The sequence below is a fragment of the Bison bison genome, unplaced genomic scaffold (genome assembly GCF_000754665.1).
Source record: "Bison bison bison isolate TAMUID 2011002044 unplaced genomic scaffold, Bison_UMD1.0 scf7180017864039, whole genome shotgun sequence".
In the NCBI taxonomy this organism is placed as follows: Eukaryota; Metazoa; Chordata; class Mammalia; order Artiodactyla; family Bovidae; genus Bison; species Bison bison.
The window spans coordinates 2,131,218-2,152,057 of record NW_011494611.1 but is presented as its reverse complement, the minus strand read 5'-3'; the positions used below and the strand labels follow the sequence as shown (position 1 = coordinate 2,152,057).

The following is a 20,840-nucleotide window of genomic DNA, read 5'->3' as shown; positions in this document are numbered from 1 at the left end:
AGGGGGGTGGGGGGTATGTGTGCTAGAGGGCTGAACCCAAGGGAAGAGTGCTCCTGAGAGTGCCCCACCTGGTGGGTAGAGTGCAGAGGCTTCGCGATCACGTACGCTCTGAAACTCCATTCTGCTTCCATGTTGGGAGGCACCACCCCACCAGCCTCTCCACATCCCTAAATCCTGCTGCCAGCTTTGCTGCACACACACGTGGATTCTTCTGGAACTCTGGGGCGATCAGGCATGGGGGCTTGTTCTGGGGTTGGGGCAAATATAGCACATACATGAGAATGCGTGGGATTCAGAACGTGCGGGAGGCAGGAGACAGGAAGGAGGATGCCGAGAAGCAGCACAGCCCCCCTCTCCCGGCCCCCGCGTGGCAGACAAGAGTTGTATCTGTGGTCCCTCTGAGCAGCTTTGTGAGGGAGCCCCTAGTGACTCTGTTTGCTAGAGGAAGGGAGAAGGTCCTCCTCCCGGGGCCCTGCCTGGCTGTCCGCAGTCTCAGCTGAGCCGCCGCCAGGCCACCGGGTCCTAAGCACAAGAGCGTGGGGGTGAGGTGGCGGTCTGCCGGTGACAAGTCTCCTGGCCGGGAGTGGGAGGTGAGTGCTGGGACTCAGACATCCTCTCCTTACAGAAAAGGCTTGGCATTCCGTGGTTTCCCTGCAGCTAAGTGTCGTCCTGTGTTAATGTTACTTTGGTGTGTGTTCCTGGCCCTGTTTGCTAAGCTCTGGGCTGCTGCTGGCTTCCTAGTGGACAGTTTCCACCGGCCGGCAGCACAGGGCTCCCTGGTAAGAGTCCAGCTTCCACTCTCATCCACCTGGGGGGCAAACCACACGCTGCCCCCAGAGCCTCTTCCCTGGAGCCTCTGGGAAACAGCGCTCCTCTGCCCGGAGTGTCTTGCCATGGTTTTTCCAAAGGGAGTTCACTGCCTCTGCCTGTTCACAGGGGGTTTGTTGGGGAGGAGGCTGTGCCTCCTGCAGGAAGCCTGCAGACTTCCTCAAGATTATTAGGAATCATCTTTTTAGACTTTTTTCTTCTGTATTTACATATTGAAGGAAAGGTTAGAATATCATAAAGCATCACAGCTGGAAGGACCCTTCCCATTCATTCAGTGCACCATCTTTGTATGTTACAGACCTGCCCTGAAAAACGCAGCCTGCTGGTGTGGAGGTCAACTCTGGAGCCCAGGTCTTGCTCCAAGGTGGTATTCTTTCCACCTCATCTGACCACCGTGTCTGTAGGTGGTCAAGTTAAGACAGGTGGAGACTTTCATTAAGGACCACACACAGTAGGTCACTGACATTTTATGGCCAAAGCACATCATGAAACTGTGTATGAGCCCCTGTGTCCTTGTCTTAAAATGCCGACTCAAGAGTCAATGATTGGGAAATGTGAAGATGTAGAAGCAAGGAAGAGCTGTTGGGCTAAGAAACTGGTAACAATCTATAGACTATAACAATCTTCAGCCACATAACAGAATCACTAAACTCCCAGTTTCCTGAAAGATACAGATAAAGGCCTGACACACATTCCTAAGTTGTTTTTACAGGAAGCAGACCCCTTTCCAGATGAAAACTGCTGACCACAAGAACATAGACCCTAGACTGAAACCAGAAGGTTGACCCAGAAGGTTGACGATGCTTGAAATTTCACCTTGTTGCCAACCAATCCAAGAATGAGCTGATCACACCCTGCTCCTTGAACACAACTCCTCACTACTGCCTCCAGGGTAGGTCACATCGTCTTCAGGGCATGGACCCACTGTGGCCCGCTTTGCCCGGCAAAGCAGTAAAAGCTTTTTTCTACTTTCTCTTTTCTACTTCACCCAAAACTCTGTCCCCGTGTTTCTATTCAGCACCAGTGGACAGAGGCTGAGTTTTGGCAACAATCATGTGGGGCTAGAGAGGAGCCCTGGATTCTGACTCCTGCTCTGCCATCAGTTCCCTAGACGACCTTCCAAAAGTCACCTTGATTCCCTGGGCCTCAGCTCACCACCTGCCAAACAGGACTATTAATCCCCAAGTTGTTTGCTTATAGGATGGAGGCTAAGATAAATCTAGGGTAAGAGTGGGAAGGTCTTTAACAAGAGTTTCATGGCCCTAGGGAGAATTATTAGCATTTTTAAATCTGGCTGCAAAGACATTGAATTGTGAACTGTGGTTGGTTTTACATTAGTTTGTGTTCTGATATCCACAGAGATGGCCCATATAAGAAGGGATCTGATAAGTGTTCTAGTCCATGGCTGCCAAAATTTTAAATTTCTATAGACCAAAATAATTACTTCAAAACCAAAATTAAGGACTCCAAAATGTAAATTTCAGTGACCAGTACAGAATCGGCAGCTTCTTATTTTGCCTGTTGTTGTTCAAACAAACAGACAAAATAACTCTGAGTAAAATGCAAACCAACCTGATTCCCATCTGTATCAACCTCGTGTTGTAAAAGAAAGGACATTTTCACACAAAAACAACATAGAAAAGGACATGCTCTCAGAGGAAAGTATAGTTGACTGCAGGAAAAGGGGATCACTTGTGAGACCCCCTGTAGTTGACAATCTACAAAGCCTAAAATGTTTACTGTCTAGTCGTTTACAGAAGAAGCTAGCTAGCTTCTGCATTATGCCATGCTCCCTTCTGATGTGACAGTCTACAGAGGCTTGGTGGGAATCGAGGTCTCATGCTAAGTAATTTCAGCCAAAGTTCAGCTATTGTTGACAAAGCTGTAATTATCAGTCTGCTTTGAAATACGCAGAGTGCTGCTCCATTTAGGGGATTCTGCCCTTACTTTCCAAGTCTCTGGGTGACAAACAGAAGGAGAAGCAGAGCTCAGGGTGTCCTGAAGGAACTCCAGGTGTGATTGCTCTTGGTGTGAGGAACTGCATCCACACACGTGTGTCCTCTGGTCCCAAGCATGCCCTGGTGTGTCTGTCCAGGTGCCTATGATGACCCACTCTTTCTCTTAGTTTTTTCCTCTGAGCTGTCTGGTCACCCAACTGTGCTTGCTGTCTAGGTTCTAAAGGTGACAGGACTGAAGGTTGGTGTTCTGAAATGAGGACATCTGGGTTCTAAGTTTGACTCTACAATACCCTGAACAAGACCCTTCACTTGGTCTTACTTTTCTGTGCAATGAAAACATATATCAGATGGTCTCAAAGTTTTTCACTTTTCCATGTTAACCTAACTCTGCATCTCACCAATCTGAGGCTAGTAGAGACAACCTATTGATTAGTGACTTTAGTGATAGAAAAATATGGGGCGTGGGAAGGTCTGTTTGACAAACCCTCAACTTCATTATGCATTTGGGCTGTAACCAGTTATTTAATGATTACTATATGTTGGTCACCATGCAAAGCAGTTTCCAGAAGAGATCTAACAGTTTCTGCAATACCTTCGTGAGGTTGTTATTATTACTCTCATGTCATAGATAAGGAACTGAGTTTCTCAGGTGGGATGTAGAGCCAAGATTCAGATCCACACCACCTGACTCTAGATGTTAAGCTCTTAACACAATAGCACTTTGTGTTCCTCTCTGGGTCCATGGGCCAGTCTGTCCAGAGGCAGCCTTTTCACTAGTGGGAGAGTTGAGGGCTGGTGGGATAACGTGGGGACGTGAGTGCAGCTCAGAAGCCGCTCGGAGGAATGGAGATGCATCAGCTTGGCCCTGACAGCCCACCTCCGCCCCCACCCACTCTGTTGGACACTCACGATGTTTCTGGTGGTTAATCATCTGTGATGTGATATGGACTATCCCCTGCACAGTTACTCCTAATTCCAAAGTCTTACCTCCTTTAAGGGGGAATTGGCCCGGCGGGTTGGGAATGGAGTCCTGAAAGAGAAGAAAGAGAAAAGTTAAAAAAAAAATGGATGAGGATGTCGTCAGATTGAAACAGCTAGTCTTTTTCTTTTTCACTTTGGTTGCCCTCAAAGTATTGTGTAATCTAGAATTTGTGTTCCATCTGACTCTTAAGATTAAAAAAAAAACAAAAAACAAAAAACGAATTCACTGACTTAGTTTACATGAGCTTTACAACCTGTTTATCAGAAATAATATTGGAGGATTACTATCCACGTTTCACAGGTGAGGAACTGGAAGCTGAGAGGTAAAAAGTTTATGGCCATCAGGGGCAAGAATCTGCAACTCTTAACTTTCAGTCCAGCGCTTTTTCTTTTCACCACCACGTGTACTACTTTTTCTTACTTTTGTCAACGTAAGGCAAACAACTGTAGTGTATAAATACATGTGGGCTCTTTTCTTCTATATTTGATTCAGCAAACAGTGAAAGTATGTTGTAAATATAGCTGGGAAGGTACTATTTCTCCTGTGGTTGGAAATTCTGAATTGATAGAATGACTATGTGCCAAGCATTGTGAAGATACCATAAATGATTAAATTGGGCCCCTGTCCTTGTGGATTTATTGCAGATTTACATTTGACTCTAATATCTAAATACTTATATAACATGCTGCTGCTGCTGCTGCTAAGTCGCTTCAGTCGTGTCCAACTCTGTGTGACCCTATAGACGGCAGCCCACTAGGCTCCCCCGTCCCTGGGATTCTCCAGGCAAGAACACTGGAGTGGGTTGCCATTTCCTTCTCCAGTGCATGAAAGTGAAAAGTGAAAGTGAAGTCACTCAGTTGTATCTGACTCTTCGAGACCCCATGGACTGCAGCCTACCAGGCTCCTCTGTCCATGGGATTTTCTAGGCAAGAGTACTGGAGTGGGGTGCCATTGCCTTCTCCATTATATAACATAAATAAGCATAAATGTATATTATTTATGTTAACATTCACCTATGTTTTATTTATTCTAGCATAAGCATAACTGTATATATAAATAATCACACAGTTAAGAAAGAGGTTGCTGGCAGACAATCTGAGAGCAGATTGGCTCCTGAAGGAGGACCTGCGGGGTTGGGGAATGGAGGGGAGGAAAGGAGGTCTTGCTCACATGTTCTGAGCAAGTAAGCAACAGAAGCAGATGGGCAGTTTTTCACCCCAATAAATTTTTCAGAAGCCGTTCTCTATGTCTGCGTCTCTATGTCTTCCCTGTAAACAGGTTAATCGGTGCTATTTTTCTAGATTCCATATATATGCCTTAATATGTGATATTTGTTTTTCTTTTTCTGACTTACTTCCCTCTGTATAACAGGCCCTATATTCATCCCCTTCGCTGCAACTGACTCAAATTGGGGAAGGAGTGAGTGAAGTCGCTCAGTCGTGTCCAACTCTTTGTGACCCCGTGGACTGTAGCCCCCCAGGCTCCTCCGTCCATGGGATTCTCCAGGCAAGAATACTGGAGTGGGTTGCCATTTCCTTCTCCAGGGGATCTTCCCGACCCAGGGATCGAACCCAGGTCTCCCGCATTGCAGGTAGATGCTTTACCATCTGAACTGAAGGGTTTAGAGGCCGTCAAATGGACATGACCTATAAAGGCAATTTTGATGGTTTTATATAGAAATGACCTCTAATGGAAGAGAACACAAATGGGAACTATTTACATTTCTATGTAAAATGTAGTTTGCACTTAATTCAGAATTTTAAATGAGCACTCTGCAACCGAGACCAAATATCAATTATCTCTTGAGGTTTTCTACTATGTACCAACATCAAATCTACAAAGGAACAAATGTTACTCCTGCTTTTCTCTTCTATATCAAATGTCCTGAAGCCTTTGTGTCTCTCTGGAGCGAGGCCGAGTTTCTGAAGGCACATTCAGGGTAGGGCAAATTGAGAAAGTAGCACTGACATATATATATATACACACAGACTATCATGTGTAAAACAGATAGCTAGCAGGGAGCTCTGTGTAATAGAGGGAACCCAGCCTGGCACTCTGTGATTGACCTAGGGGGTATAATAGGGAGCAGGGGAAGACGGTTCAAGAAGGAGGGGGTGTATACACACACACACACATGTGTGCTAAGTTACTTTAGTTGTGTCTGACTCTTTGTGACCCTATGGATTGTAGCACACCAGGCTCCTCTGTCCATGGGATACTCCAAGCAAGAACACTGGAGTAGGTTGCCATGCCCTTCTCCAGGGGATCTTCCTGGCCCAGGGATCGAACCTGCATCTCTTATGTCTCCTGCATTGGCAGTTGGGTTCTTCACCACTAACGCCACTTGGGAAGCCTATATATATATATATATTTATGACTGATTCTGATTGATATATGGCAGAGACCATCGCAACATTGTAAAGCAGTTATCCTCCAATTAAAAAAATAAAAATAAATGAAGTTAAAAAAATTCTTCAGAGACTAGTTTTCCCACCTTGGGCTCTCTCCGCCTTTCCCCCACCTCAACCTTGGAGACACCCCTCACTGTCCTGGCAATAAGGAGTGAAGTATCTTTTGACCTACCCAGATCAAGGTCTCCTGTAGTGTATTGGATTGAGATATTAATAAAGACCTAAAGAAATGTGAGCATTTTCATGGATTAAAACAACTTCCCAATGTCTAATCGAGCAAGAAATTAGTTGCTGCCTGCGTCTTATTTTCTTAGTATTGTGTCAGAACACCTAGGACCATCTAGAGTTCTCTTTTTATTCTGCCACTGCTCTAGGGACTCTGTCCTTTTCCTTCCACTGACAGCTCTTCTGATCAGTGACTCTCCTCTCCAGCCCAAGTGGATGGTCCTGAGTCGAGGAGGTCTCCTGAGGCATAGCCCTGCAGAGCACTGATCTGGAGGAGGAAGTCAGTATAAACTCGAGGGCTTCAGCTTATCAGGGGAAAAGAAATGAACTTGGCTTGGAAGGTCCTTTCCTATTTGCTTCCATAGTCTATGATTTTACTGCCTTGGCTGAAAGCTCTTAACCTAATAAACAGCGCGGTACATCTGTGGTCTCTCAAGTACACACACAGTTCAAAGGAAAATCTGATGTCATAGATTCCCCTCCTGGTTGCCTCCTGAGACAACAAACAGCCTTTCATAAGTTAATAAACATCTGGCTTACTGCCAAGCATGTCCATCGATTAGTGTGATGTGCACACATGTGAAGAAAAACATCTACATTTAAGTGTGGTGCTGAGATGGTGGACTTCATTGGCTGCCCTGGAACATATCCAAGGACAAGGAGAGAATGCCAGAGCAACAACCCCCGAGGAGCCATCGCAGTGGCTACTGGCAATTGGGAAATACCAGAGAATTGTACATTCAGCACGTGTCAAATGGGCACATCGTGTGTGCCAAGCTCTAAGTCACTGGAAGACATCCTGTGGATTTTATGGCTCAATCATTAAAGCAGTCGTTCAGAACATACAGATAAATATAGAACTAGAATTGCAAGTTGTGGCAAGAGCTACGAGGGAGAGAGGCAGCATGTTTCCAGATAGCACTTGAACATGTGTACGAATCACTTGGGGAGTTGTTAAAATGAAAATTCTGATTCAGCAGATGTGGGTGGAGCCTGAGAGTCTATTTCTGCTAAGCTCCCAAGTGACAGCAGAGCTCCTGGCCCACAGAACACAATTTGAGTAGCAAGGCTGTAAGAAATACTATCCGAGCAGAGATCTAATTTAGGGGAGTCTGAGTTGGTGAAGTGGGGGTGTGGTCATTTGAAGGCTCTCTGGTTTTCTAGCTTCAGACAGAGGATGTCAAAAACAACATGTCATAGTACAGGGAAGAATCCTGATGCTTAAACCTTAGCCCAGGACCCATGGCATCCAAGACAGAAGCGTGACTTTTGCTGCCTTGAAGAGCTCCTGGCATGAGAACAGGTCTCCATAGCTTCCCTTAGCTACCCCCAGTAGACAGGATCAAAGGATCAGGGCCAGAGGGGAGCCAAGGCATCCTTTAGTCCATCAAGCCAATTTTCACAGACAAGGAGACTGAGATATTTGTGAGTTGGTGGCAGATCCTAGAATGAGATTCTCCAGTGCCCTTTCTATGCCCCAAGAGAGATGCTGTCTGCAGAAGCCACGGATAGACCAGCTCACTCTCCTTCCCCTCCACCCATGCGCCCTCCTGTTGGCCGTCTTTGCGTTTGGAGGTGGAGAAGTAGGGTGTAAAGAGATGACAAATTAAATTTTGTTGAGGACCCTCTATGCCCTTGACACTATGCTGAGTGCTGTCCGTTTATCTACTCCTCTTTAGTAAGGTACCTCCCAGTCTAAGAATTCTTTCCCAAACCTAGCCTGGGGATCTGGGTCTTGGCTGGAGAAATGTGAACTACCATGCTTAGCAACTTGGCTTTGAGGTAAATAGTAAACAGGCTAGACACAGACAGAAGCAAATGGGCCCTCCCAGGTTTTCATTCTCAGCTCCATTGAGTAGCTTCCTCATAGCTCAGTTGGTAAAGAATTCGCCTGCAATGCAGGAGACCCTGGTTCCATTCCTGGGTTGGGAAGATCTCCTGGAGAAGGGACAGGCCACCCACTCCAGTATTCTTGGGCTTCCCTTGTGTTTCAGCTGGTAAAGAATCCACCTGCAATGCAGGAGACCTGGGTTCGATCCCTGGGTTGGGAAGATACCCTGGAGAAGGGAAAGGCTACCCACTCCAGTATTCTGGCCTGGAGAGTTCCATGGACTATACAGTCCATGGGATCGCAGAGTCGGCACAACTAAGCTACTTTCACTTTCACTTTCACTTTAGTAGCTCAGGAAACTTGGTTTCCATGTATACCAACCAGCTACATTTCCTTAAGTATGCTTCTCTCTCTGTCTCTTTTTTTTCAGACTCTGAGTATCTCATGGGTATCCTCAACAATGTTTCTGTGTATGGAGGGAGGAACCCTCCTTACATTTAACCTTTTTGTTCCCAGGTGAAATGAGCTGTTCCAGTCATCTTCTCTGCCTAGGACTCTTTGTTTTCCCATTTCCTTTAATCACTGTGATTGCTAATAATTCCTCTCTCTGCTGGATTATTGACATAATAAGATATTATACATAAAGTTATGGACATTGTCAGATATTATGCATAAAGTGTTAGCAAGTGGTTGGAAATGGTGGCTATTTTGGTTACCCTCTTAATCCTAATGAAGTGTGTAATTTGTCTCAATACCTTGAAAGGTTTATTTCTTTTCACAGAGCAATCCTGTGCAGGGAAATCAGCTCCTAAATCTACTTTGACAAAAGATGCCCTCTCTTATTGAAAATGGCCAAAGACAACTGATGTTTGGACTATGCCAGGTGGCCTCACATCTTGTAAGGTGGGCCATGGAGACCTTTACCAGGAATGCCTCTCTTATTTTTGAACTAATGTGATTAAGCACTTAATGTGGGTACTTCAGAGGGGATGACAGAGGATGAGATGGTTGAGTGGCATCACTGACTCAAAGGATATGAGTTTGAGCAAGCTCCAGGAGTTGATGATGGACAGGGAAGCCTGGCGTGCTGCAGTCCATGGGGTTGCAAAGAGTCAGACAAGACTGAGCAACTGAACTGACTGACTGAGGGTACTGAATCATCAGGGGCTAAATGCTTTACATGCATTAACTTATTTTATCTTTACCGTAAGAATTAGTGATTGACTGAGACTTAGAGAAATAGCTTAGTGGCTAAAGGTCCCTTAGATGGTGAATAGGAGGGAAAGGATTCAAACTGGGGCATATTGACTTCAAAGGCAATGCTCTTCAATCCCAAGCCACGTTGCCCCTCTAGGGTAGGGCAGGATGCAGCTGGGGCAGAAAATTCTCCTGAGACTCCATGATAAAGTGGATTGAGGTCCTAGAAAATTGTCCTCGGTAGCCTTGGTTTTGCTAATGTTAGTGAAAGTGGTCGTTGGAATACAGGGGCTTAAAGCAGTGCTTCTCTCACTAGGGGTCTTGTTAAAATGCTAATTGTGATTCTGTAGGTCAGGGATGGGCCCTTAGGTTTTACATTTCTAATGAAATGACGAAATCATCTTCCAGATGATGCCAATGCTTTGGGGCCAGGGACACACTGAATAACAAGGTCTTAAAGACAAGTGAACTCTGGGAGTTGGTGATGGACAGGGAGGCCTGGTGTGCTGCAGTTCATGGGGTTGCAAAGAGTCGGACACGACTGAGTGACTAAACTGAACTGAACTGAACTGAAAAACATTACTCAACACATAGTCAGAACACTGAGGTCTGCCTGTCCACAGGAATGGGGGAAATGGCTACTGGAGGCTGAGTGTGGAGCTGAGCTTATGGATAGGTTCAGAAGACCTTCCTAGTCTGTTGATGGGGTGGCTTCCTGTCATCTTCTATCTGTGCTTCTTGCCACCTGGCTCTAAGTCCTGCTGCTCCCTGGTGCAGTCTGGACTGATCTCTGTTCTGCGCCTGGCCTTACTCCGGCCCCACCTAGAATGCCTGGCACCATCTCCTCTTGCTCCCATCCTTTCAATGGAGAGCTCTTCTCCACTGACACATGCCAGCTAGCAAATACAGAAGAAGTGAAAGAATTAGGCAATCATCATCCCTCAACCCTCAGTGCATTGGCTGATTCAGTTGAGGGTCATCACCAAAGAATGCCAAAACCATGGAATGAAGGATCTTTGAATGCCTTCGAAGTATTACCCTGTAGATTACTTAATAAAAAAGATTAAAGTGGTTTACTAAGAAGACTTCTCTGGTGGCTCAGATGGTAAAGCGTCTGCCTACAATGCAGGAGACCCGGGTTCAATCACTGGGTCAGGAAGATCCCCTGGAGAAGGAAATGGCAACCCACTCTAGTACTCTTGCCTAGAAATTCCCATGGATGAAGGAGCCTGGTAGGCTACAGTCCATGGGGTTGCAAAGAGTCAGACACAACTGAGCGACTTCACTTTCACTATGAAGACAGACAGTGGTCATGCCTTGAATCAACTGACTAAATGTTATTGCCAATAATGGGGCAACCTGACATATGCTTCTAGCCCTGCTGCGAAAAAGAAGAATATAACATTGCTTATGTCCTTTTCTTGCCCAAAATGTTTCATCTGAATATTATTGTGAGTAAACACTGACAGGCCCAAAACGTGACAATAGAACTGTCCTGGATCCTTTGAAAAAGTCAGTGTCATGAAAAAACAACAGAGAGCAGAGGAGACTGTTAGATCATTGCTTCTCAAACTTTAATGAGCATATAGATCACCAAAAAAAAAAAGTGAAGTTGCTCAATCGTGTCTGACTCTTTGTGACCCCATGAACTGTGGCCTGCCCAGCTCCTCCATCCATGGGATTTTCCAGGCAAGAGTACTGGAGTGGGTTGCCATTTCTTTCTCCAATAACCTTATTAAAATGCAGAGTTTGATTCATTGCGTCTAAGGTGGGGCCCGAGAGTCTGCATTTCTAATAAGCTCCCAGAGCCACCTTTTAAATAGTAACATTCCAAGGTAAAACAGATGAAACCATTTCTGTATGTGACCTGAGAGTAGATTCTGGATCGAGAAACAAAAGGCACAACAGCTATAGAAGACGTTTTTGAACAAGTGGAGGAAATTAAAATATGGCCTATGTATTATTATAAACTGATGCTGCCAAGATAGCATTAACTTTCTTAGCCATGATAATGGCACGCAGTAAGCAGGAGATGGGTGCTGAAATGCGTGTGGGTGAAGGGTCACCCTGACGGAACCTTTCTTTCATATTTATAGAAAGGAGCAGAAATATGGCAAGATACCAACACTTACTGAATTTAGGTGAAAGATTATATGGGTATTTACCATTCTACTTTTCAGTAGGTTTAAATTTCTTCAAAATAAAACTTCGGGAATCAGACACGATCCTTTTAATTCTTGGAGGAGGTTCAGCTTCCCTTCTAACCTCTTTTGCAAACCCCTTCCTCACCCCGAGCAGAAATTGTCTTCCTCTCTTCTGGTCTATGGCAGTGAGTGCAGCGCTTGCATGCTACGTTACTTCAGTCCTGCCTAACTCTTTGTGACCTTATGGATGGCAGCCCACCAGGCTCCTCTGTCCCTGGGGATTCTCCAGGCAAAAATACTGGAGTGGGTTGCCATGCTCTCTTCCAGGGGATCGTCCCACCCAGGGATCAAACCTGCATCTCTTGCATCTGCTGCATTGGCAGGTGGGTTCTTTACCGCTAGTGCCCCCTGGGAAGCCCACATTTAGTGCCATTCTGCCCCAAATTCAAGCACGTGAGGGTTTGGGCCTCACCTCTCCAACTTAGAGATTCCCAGAAAACAGGGCTCCCACCTTGTCCACTTGGGTTCTTCCCTTACAGCTTAGCCTAGGGCTTTCCTTGGAGAAGTTGCTCAGTGGACTTCTTCGGATAAATAACTGACTGCATTGGAGAGAGTAAGTTGGATAGAGAGAACTATCACAGGGCATTTCAGTTCAGCCCTGTAGTTTATCTGGAGTGGAAACAAATCTAAAACCTTGCCACCGTCACCTCCAATCACTTCCCCTAAATTCAACTCTTGGTGGGGAAGTAGAGTGGCATTGGAAGGGTAATTTTTTTTTTTTTTAAATAAAAGGAGTTTTCTCTGTTTATAAAGGGAAAGAAGGCAGTTGCTTTCTCTTCTTTCTAGAATACATGAGCCCTTCCTTACTCTAACATTGTGAAATGTAAATAGATGTCTCCAGGGGCTAGACAAGACCAGGCTTCTTGTTTATAACAGAAACATTTCTTAAGATTGAAGGCCTCCAAGCCAGTTGAACTGTGAACACCTCTAGCGTCAACCTTATTGCTGTTGTTTAGTTGCTGAGTTCTGTCTAATTCTTTTATGACCCTATAGACTGAAGCTTGCTAGGCTCCTCTGTCCATGGGATTTCGCAGGTAATAATACTGGAGTGGGCTGCCATTTCCTTCTCCAGGGGATCGTCCTGATCCAAGGATCAAACACTCATCTCCCACTTGGCAGGTGGATTCTTTATCACTAAACCACGTGGGAAGCTTGTCCACCTTATAGCCTATATATGATCTATTTATAACCCTTTGTCTCTGGAGGAGATATGAGAAACTTTTTTCTCTTTGCTTTGCTGTATAAGTTGTGTGACATTTCATTCTGACACAAATGCATATACTCTGTTGTAATTACTTCATAAGAAATCAATTTTCTTTCTTTTCCATGAAGATCTGTCTCTTTGTTGGTTAGACTTCTACTTCCTCAAGAGTATTGTGTACAATCTCTTGAAAAATACACATTGCATTCCCACCTCCAAGGATTTATCCCACAGATAGACTTGCAGATGTGCACAGTGAGCAAAGCTTCTAGAGAAAATCTTGTGTCCTTCACTAGACACAGATGAAATATGAAGTACAATAAAATGCTATGTGACTCTTCAAAAGAATGAGATAGACTTCCATGTATTGACATGGAAGGATTTCCACGATCTATTAAGTCAATAAAGCAAGCTGCAAATTTACGGGTTTGCTATAATGACGTGTGTGTACTATATATTTATAGAGCATAGATTTTTGGAAAGACATGAAAGAATCTGTCAATTGTCCTTATCTCAGGAAAGAGGAATTGGTGGTTGGGTGGAGAAGGTGTGAGAAATTTCTACTTTTTTCTTTGCCTTTGCTTACTATTTACTTTTCTTAAACCACGTGGATATAATATTTTAAATGAATATAATGGTTTAAAGGTCAGTAAAATACAGCCACTTCAGAGACTTAAGACAATAGGCAATAAGTTCCATAAGTAACATGAAAACAGAGATATTTTTGGCTTTGATCAAGGTTCTATGTCCATTACTTAGAACATTACTGTCCTGCACACAGTAGATGCTCAAGAAATCTTTAAGGTTGGAACCTAAGTTCTTTGCCTCTCCCAAGGAATTTGCCTTTGGAGTTATTTGGTTTTCAAACCAAATCTCAAGGCGATCTTTGCCGATTTTCCTACATGCCCTACACTTCTCACTTTCCTCATGCTGATCCATTGGCCAGGAATACTCTCTCCTCTGATCTCTGGAGACCTGTTTGAAATTGTGCACGTTTCTCAAGCCAAACTGAAACTCCAGTCTCCAGTGAAGTTTCTCTTAGATCTGCCTGGGAAAACATTCCATCTCCGTAACTTGTGGTTTCATGGTTAGCCCTATGTGCCTACATCCCATCACTTATTATATATTATAAGTTAATTTTGGTTTAAATTTTGCCTGTACATGTGTCTTTTTATTTAGAACTGTGACTTCTGGGGGCTTCCCAGGTGGTTTTGTGGTTAAGAATCCACCTGTTAATGCAAGAGATTCAGGAGACCCGGGTTCAATCTCTGGTCAGGAAGATTCCCCTGAAGGGGGAAATGGCAACTCATTCCAGTATTCTTGCCTGGAAAATTTCATGGACAGAGGAGCCTGGGGGGCTACTGTCTATGGGGATGCAGAGTCAGACACGACTGAGCACACACACAGTAACAGTGGGGACTTCTTAGGCCAGTAGAACCAGCTCATGGTTCTCACCTTGCCCCCACCCACCCTCAGAAGACTGCTGGGTGGCCATCGATCCATTTCACTTTTAATAACTGGGCTATGAGTTTAAGGTCCTTAGGTATCTCCCATTGATTCTTTTATTGGGGGTCCTATTAAGAGTCAATTCATTTGTCTAAGTTGTACCTGTACTAAAGCCTCTTCCCACAGGAACCTGGTAACTCAAGTTCAAGGAGATAACTCTCTCTTCTTAGTTTTTCTGACAGTTAATATCTGAATGAATTATTGGAAATGGTATGTATAAAACACTTAACTTGTATATCACAGTACTTTTAAGCAAGTTACTGATATTTCTCAGGCTAAGAAATCATAGTACATCAAACCCTAGAGTCAGATTGTGAAGTGAATCTTTTCATCTCCCAGAGTGAGGGGAAGTCAAGGAATTGGACGCCAGGAAGGACACACTCCCAAGAGAAGAGGAGGAAGGGAGATTTTTTTTTAGTGCTGCTGTGGCTGTCTGTGTCCTTAAAGGGAACAGTGGCCTCATTAAACAGCCAAGCAGTCTTGACTCCCACTTTCTCAGGACAATTTAGGTCAAGCCCTGTCCCCTTTCTGTTCCTCGTTTTCCACATTTACAAAAATGAGGCAGAAAGATCCACTCCAGTTCCTTCATGGAAAGAATCAATTCAACCAAATGTGGGACTTGAATTAGGAGCATTCTGGAGCTCCTCCTCGCTTTATATGTCAGCACCACACCACGTACCAGGGTTATATCTTTCTCTCTCTCTTTTCCCCTCTTTCCTTCTTTCTTTCTCTCTCTCTCTCTCATACCAGTTCTAGCTACAATCTAACTGAATACATTTTCGAAGGCCACTTTAATTTCTTTTCTTTGGCTCTTGCTGTAAAATGATACACCTCTGATTTACTTCAGATTAGAATTACAGAAGTTATAGAGTCTGTACAGAATAAAAAGGGTCCTAGAAGGCAATGGCACCCCACTCCAGTACTCTTGCCTGGAGAATCTCATGGACGGAGGATCCTGGTAGGCTGCAGTCCATGGGGTCACTAAAAGTTGGACACAACTGAGCGACTTCACTTTCACTTTTCACTTTCATGCATTGGAGAAGGAAATGGCAGCCCACTCCAGTGTTCTTGCCTGGAGAATCCCAGGGACGGGGGATCCTGGTGGGCTGCCGTCTATGGGGTCGCACAGAGTCAGACACGACTGAAGCAACTTAGCAGCAGCAGCAGCAGAATATTCTCAAGTGTGTTATTCCTAGTAGATGTAGATGAGCCCAATAAATGATGAGTTTCATAAACTTTACAATCTAAGTCTCAAATGCTAGCAATTCTGTTATCTTTCACTTTTATGGAGGTATGAGTTTCAAAGCTTCATTTAAATGTCAGTTCTTGAGGACACTTGAGAAGCAGATACCCAAGCCTTTTAAAGCCTGGTTCTTTTCAGCAATCAATAAGGTAAAGAGCATTCAACCTAAGACAACTAAAGGAAACCAGAACAAATTCTGCAGGATTGAAATACTATGAAAAATGAGAGCTTTGAAGGAATAAATAGAAATGTACGTACTTTGAAGGGGTGGTAGTATTGGGGGTACAGTTCTTAAACTATCAAAATTACTTCATTAAAAATTCATGAGCAATATATACTCTTAGTACAGTATTTTCTCTAAAATACATCCTGATGGATTTGCTGTAAACACCAATTTCCTAAAATATGAATAAGCTTCCTCCTTCACCTCCTCTGTTTTCATAGTAATTCTTACCATTTACTTATAAAAAACAAAGGTAAATTTCCTGAGACAGCTTAACTTCACAGTGTGTACCCATAATTGCTTGTAGTTTCGGGGTTCTGAGCAGTCTCAGAGGGAACAGGTGTGAAAAACATTTCTACCTTCTGCCTCCATGAGCTGTGTTTTTGTGGCACACTAAGCCCTTCAAAGCAGTGGGTCAGGAGGAAGCTTTGAACTTGTCTTGTGAGCTTTAACACTGACATGTCCAAGCTCTAAAGAGCCCTGGTCTTCTCTCTGGCCTCCTTTCCTTGCTCTCTTTTCTTGTTTTGGCCTCTGAAACTTAACTCCTGGCTAGAAAAAGTGCTTAGCATTGGCCGAGGCCTCTGAAATCTCAGGAATGTCTGGACTGAGAATACAGAATCCTGGAATGTGCTCTGAAGTCATCAAAGACATGACACTGGTTGTACAAATGTGTTATTAAGTTTCCTTGTCTCTTCCATCTTTAATAGAAGTCTTTAGATCAGCAACAGTTATTATTATTTTTTTAATTGCAGTATAATTTCTTTAAAGTGTTGAATTCATTTCTGCTGTACAACGAAGTGAATCAGCTATACATGTATGTATATATCCCCTTCCTCTAGGAAAATTTCTCAAGGCTAAAAGCTCCTCTCCCTTCTTTGGCTCAGGTGTATATAGAAAGTTTGGAGGTGATGGCTCAAGAAAATTTTCCCTCAGAAAGCCAAATTATTTGAGAGGAGTGAGTTTCCCGTTTCTTTGCTCCCTCTCTCTGTTGATGTTGGTTCTTTGCTTCGTTTATCCCGAAGTCTCTGTGGAGAAACTGAACATAAATCAGAAAGGAAAGGCAAAGAAGAGAAGTCCACTTACCGTCTTCTGAACTACCAGCACCATAATGGTCGCCACAGCAAAGACGAGACACAGAGCCAGCGAGGCCGTGGTGAAGCAGAAGTACCCGCGGCCCGTGGTTCCCCAGTGGCTGGTGACGGAGCCTGCGGGCACATGCATGGCTGTGTCTTGGGACGGGGCCAGTGGGTTGAGTGCTCGCTGCAGCCCTGGGTCCATTCTTATATAGGCTTCCCCACATCACACCTTATCTCTCCTCATCTGATTCGGTTCTGGGCCCATCTCTGTTCCAAGAAGGATTCTCCCCCTGCATCCTGGATCATGTGACTTGGAAAAAAACCTTCACCGGCTGCCTCACGAAGAAACTCTTCTCTGGGGGCGTGAGGCGAAAGGCAGCAGGACGGGTGGGGGACAGGCTCATTTTTCATCGCCAGGGATCAGTTTGAGTGAAGAGAAACTGTAGCTATAGAGAAGGTGGCTGATGTCAGAGGCCGAGTAGGAAAATGACGGTTTCCCTACGCTGCTGTGTGTGTGTGTGTGTGTGTGTGTGTGTGTGTGCGCGCGCGCGCGCGTACACACAAAGCAGCTGCTGTTTCAGTCAGACTCAGCCACAAAACGCCTTCCGGCTTGAGAAGCTGCACGTTCTCCTCAGCGCGGCCTGTGGCTCAGAAGTCCTCATCAGAAAATCTCTCTCTGCTGGGCCTGGAGGGCATGGCAACCCCTACTCCAGTATTCTTGCCTGGAGAATCCCATGGACAGAGGAGCCTGGCGGACTACCGTCCGCGGGGTCACACGGAGTCAGACACGACTGAAGCGACTTAGCACACGCAGGGAGGCTGGATCCCCCGGACCGTGGCAGAATGACTCAGAGGGGTTGATGATGTTGGCTCCTCTTAAGAACTGGAAATGCTACCAGATCTCTGGCAAGGAAGAGCCCACAAATGTGGAAGTTTCTCCACAGGGAGAAAAGCTTAATGGCAGGATGAAATTGGGGGACAGGTTCAAAGATGCTGTCTGAGAGCAGCAAACTGGCAACACCGATCTTTTGAACAAAAAAATCCTCCAGATCTGTTAAATTTGCATGTAAAGTTGGGCCTGCGGTAAAACTCAGAAAAAGGGGAAGCAGCTGGCAGCGAGGGTGGGGGTAGGGAAGTGGTATGGTGAGGAGTGCAGGGGTGTGTGTGTCCTGGTGGTGTGTACGTGTGGGTGCTGGGCGTGTGGTATGTGTGTGCTGTGCACGTGCGGAGTATCTGCATGCTGTGTGGTGCGAGTTGTATATTGTATGTGCTGTGTGTGTGTGTGTGTGCGCGCGTGTGACTACTGCAGTCGAGCCTCTTCTGTCTCAGATTGACACAATGCCTCACTTCACCCTCACCTCTGCCCTCTGAGGCAGCTAAGATTTTTTTTTTACAGATATGGGAAAATTGAGAATCAGAGAGGATAGACACTGTCTCAATCAAAGTTGCAAATGTTGATCAATGGAATCACTTGGGTAAACAGTTAAACCCTGCTGGCCCTGGAATCCCTGCTACTGTCATTGTACGTGAGGTTGAAAACCTGAGGTCCTCTCTCAGCCTTCCCCCTCTCCCTTATGGTCTTGGGTCCTTGTACAAACCCTTATGCCCCTCTCTTTTTTCCCTGTCTGCACTGACAGGCACCATAAAGATCAAATGAAAGCGTGATATAAGAGTACTTCTTGAATGGGAATAGACTTGGCAGAGGGTATTGGACCATTCTGGTTGAATGTTCCAAATAGTCTGGAATTTAGACAGAGTGGATAGATTCTCAAGGCAGGCAGAGCTGCCCACATCTGACTACTAATCATCTCCATTTCAAAAGACCATTTAAAAAGTGAATTACTGCATAACCGGTGCCTCCGGATGTAGCTCTTTGAAAAGTTCATTTGGAAGTACCCAGTCCTTTGCAGCAGCTCTCCCCTTTCTGTGCGCTTTTCAGCTGCTGGGTATCTGCGATCCCACAGAAATCCCAGAGCCCCCCAAGGAACTGTTCTGTGTCCAGAGCCGAGCTTGGATTACTGCGACTTTGGCCTTTGCAGAGACCCCACTACTGAGCATCACCTGACTTGGGTCACTCTTAAGAACTGGTCTGGATATTCCTTCCCAGTGAATCCATAAAATCATAGGGATCCTGGAAATGGAAGAGCCAAAAAGAGGTAAATTCTGGGGGGCTACATAGAGTGGTATAAAATGTACCATCAGTTCAGGTCAGTCGCTCAGTTGTGTCCAAATCTTTGCGACCCTGTGGACTGCAGCATGCCAGGCTTCCCTTTCCATCACCAACTCCTGGAGCTTATTCAAACTCATGTGCATCGAGTTGGTGATGCCATACAACCACTTCATCTTCTGTCATCCCCTTTTCCCCCCGCCTTCAAGTGTACCATAAACAAGGAAGATGAGGTTCCCTTGATCCCAAGTAGGACTTGGTTTGGGAAGAAGCGGGTGCACATATCCATTGGATCTGTCACTGAGGTGGGAATAAAGCAAGCCAGCGTCTTCGGGGGTACGCACCTGGCTGATTCAGGGAGAAGACTGTGTCCCATGGTGGGCTCGGGGCAGTGAGTGGGAAGCAGAGGGCTCTGTCGTCCGCCCAGAGCCGCTGAGAACCGGCTGCTCCCTTGGCCTTTCTCTGCAGTCTCTTTGATGAAAGTGGAAAACTTCTGATTGTTGAATGGAAGCTGTGGGTGTTGAAAAATAAAAAGACTGCTTGAAGTGCAGGTCTTCCTGAAGGCCTGCGGGGCTCAGAAGGGCAGTGGAAAAAAATGTTTGTCTTACAGTCACAAGTTTTGCATACAGTGTAATGTCCTGGGAGGGAAGGCTGACAAGGGGAAAAAAATCTTTGTTTTTTATTCAAAGATTTTTATTTTGTTTTTATTCAAAACCCTTTGTTTTAATTCAAAACCTTCTGAGCAGTTGAGATTTTCACATCAGTTCGGTTCCCTGTTGGACTGCGGACCCAGTTTCGCTCCTCTCCGTGTGGCACTCCTCTACTGTTGAACCACCCGTGGTTCCCTGTTTCTCAGCCCCGTTGGTCTAAACTCTCATCTGCTGTCAAGCTGTGCCTGAAGCTAGCCCGGCCCACCTGGTGGTCCCATCTCTTGGGTTAGCTGGCTTTTTTCTCCTCTCTATTCAGCCACCCAGTGCACAAATGGAAAGAGTTTTTACAGAGCTTCTTGTTGAGTGATTTTCAAATCCTTTCTGGAAGCACCAGCAGTACAGTGAGTGTAAAAAGTCATGAAAGTGGAGTTCTCCGGCTAGAGCAGAGTCAGGAGAAGAAGGGCTGATTGCAGGCTGCTCATTCATCATTTAATAGCCAGAGGTCTCTCCAAGGTGGAACAACATTGGGAAACTTGTGATTTAGCTCAAACCCCTCAATCCTCAAACCAGGAAACTGAGCTAAAGGAATGGAAGTGACCAAGATGGAGTGGGGTAGGGGAGTTCCCCTGGGGAGGGGTAGATAACTTAGAAGTCTCTGTGCTCGGTCTCATCTGCTTCCTACTGATGTTCCAGGCACACTCGGGCTTCTTGTCACATTCTCCTCGCCCTTTCACAGCTTCATATCCTTCCTGTCCCTGGAGGCCCCTGCCAGCCTGGATCCATCCTCTGGGAAAGCCTATCCAGACCTCTCAGGTCCAGCATCTTCACTCCAGAGCCCACTGTCTTCATGCCACATAACACTGCATCTCATTATCTGCTTGTCTTGACATCTGTCCAGTGTGTGAACATGTGTGAATTTTGCCTCCCCCTTAAGATTGAGAGTTTCTGGGGGCAGTCTGCACCTTTCTAGTCTTCTGAGTCCTCACATCCCACCCTGTATTACTTGATGCAGGGGCTACCTATGGTCAATCTGCACTCAATGAATGAGTTGATTTTATGTTTATAGAAAGAGAAAGTTCTAGAAGTTTGGCTAATGCAAAAGAACTGTGTGATGGCATAGGTGTCCCTGACTTCTCAG

General features: G+C 45.3%; 1 protein-coding gene across 1 annotated transcript in view; it reads right to left on the bottom strand.

The window, feature by feature from the left end:
- TNFSF8 (tumor necrosis factor (ligand) superfamily, member 8) overlaps positions 1-17,394 on the bottom strand; it is a 29,161-nt gene extending 11,767 nt beyond the window's left edge. Inside the window, exons 1-2 of the mRNA XM_010835133.1 lie at positions 16,893-17,394; positions 3,774-3,816 (exon numbers count right to left, since the gene is read on the bottom strand). Coding sequence (XP_010833435.1) covers positions 3,774-3,816; positions 16,893-17,087 — 238 coding nt within the window. The 5' untranslated portion in view covers positions 17,088-17,394. The remainder of the gene's footprint in view (positions 1-3,773; positions 3,817-16,892) is intronic.
- Positions 17,395-20,840: the final 3,446 nt, after the last annotated feature.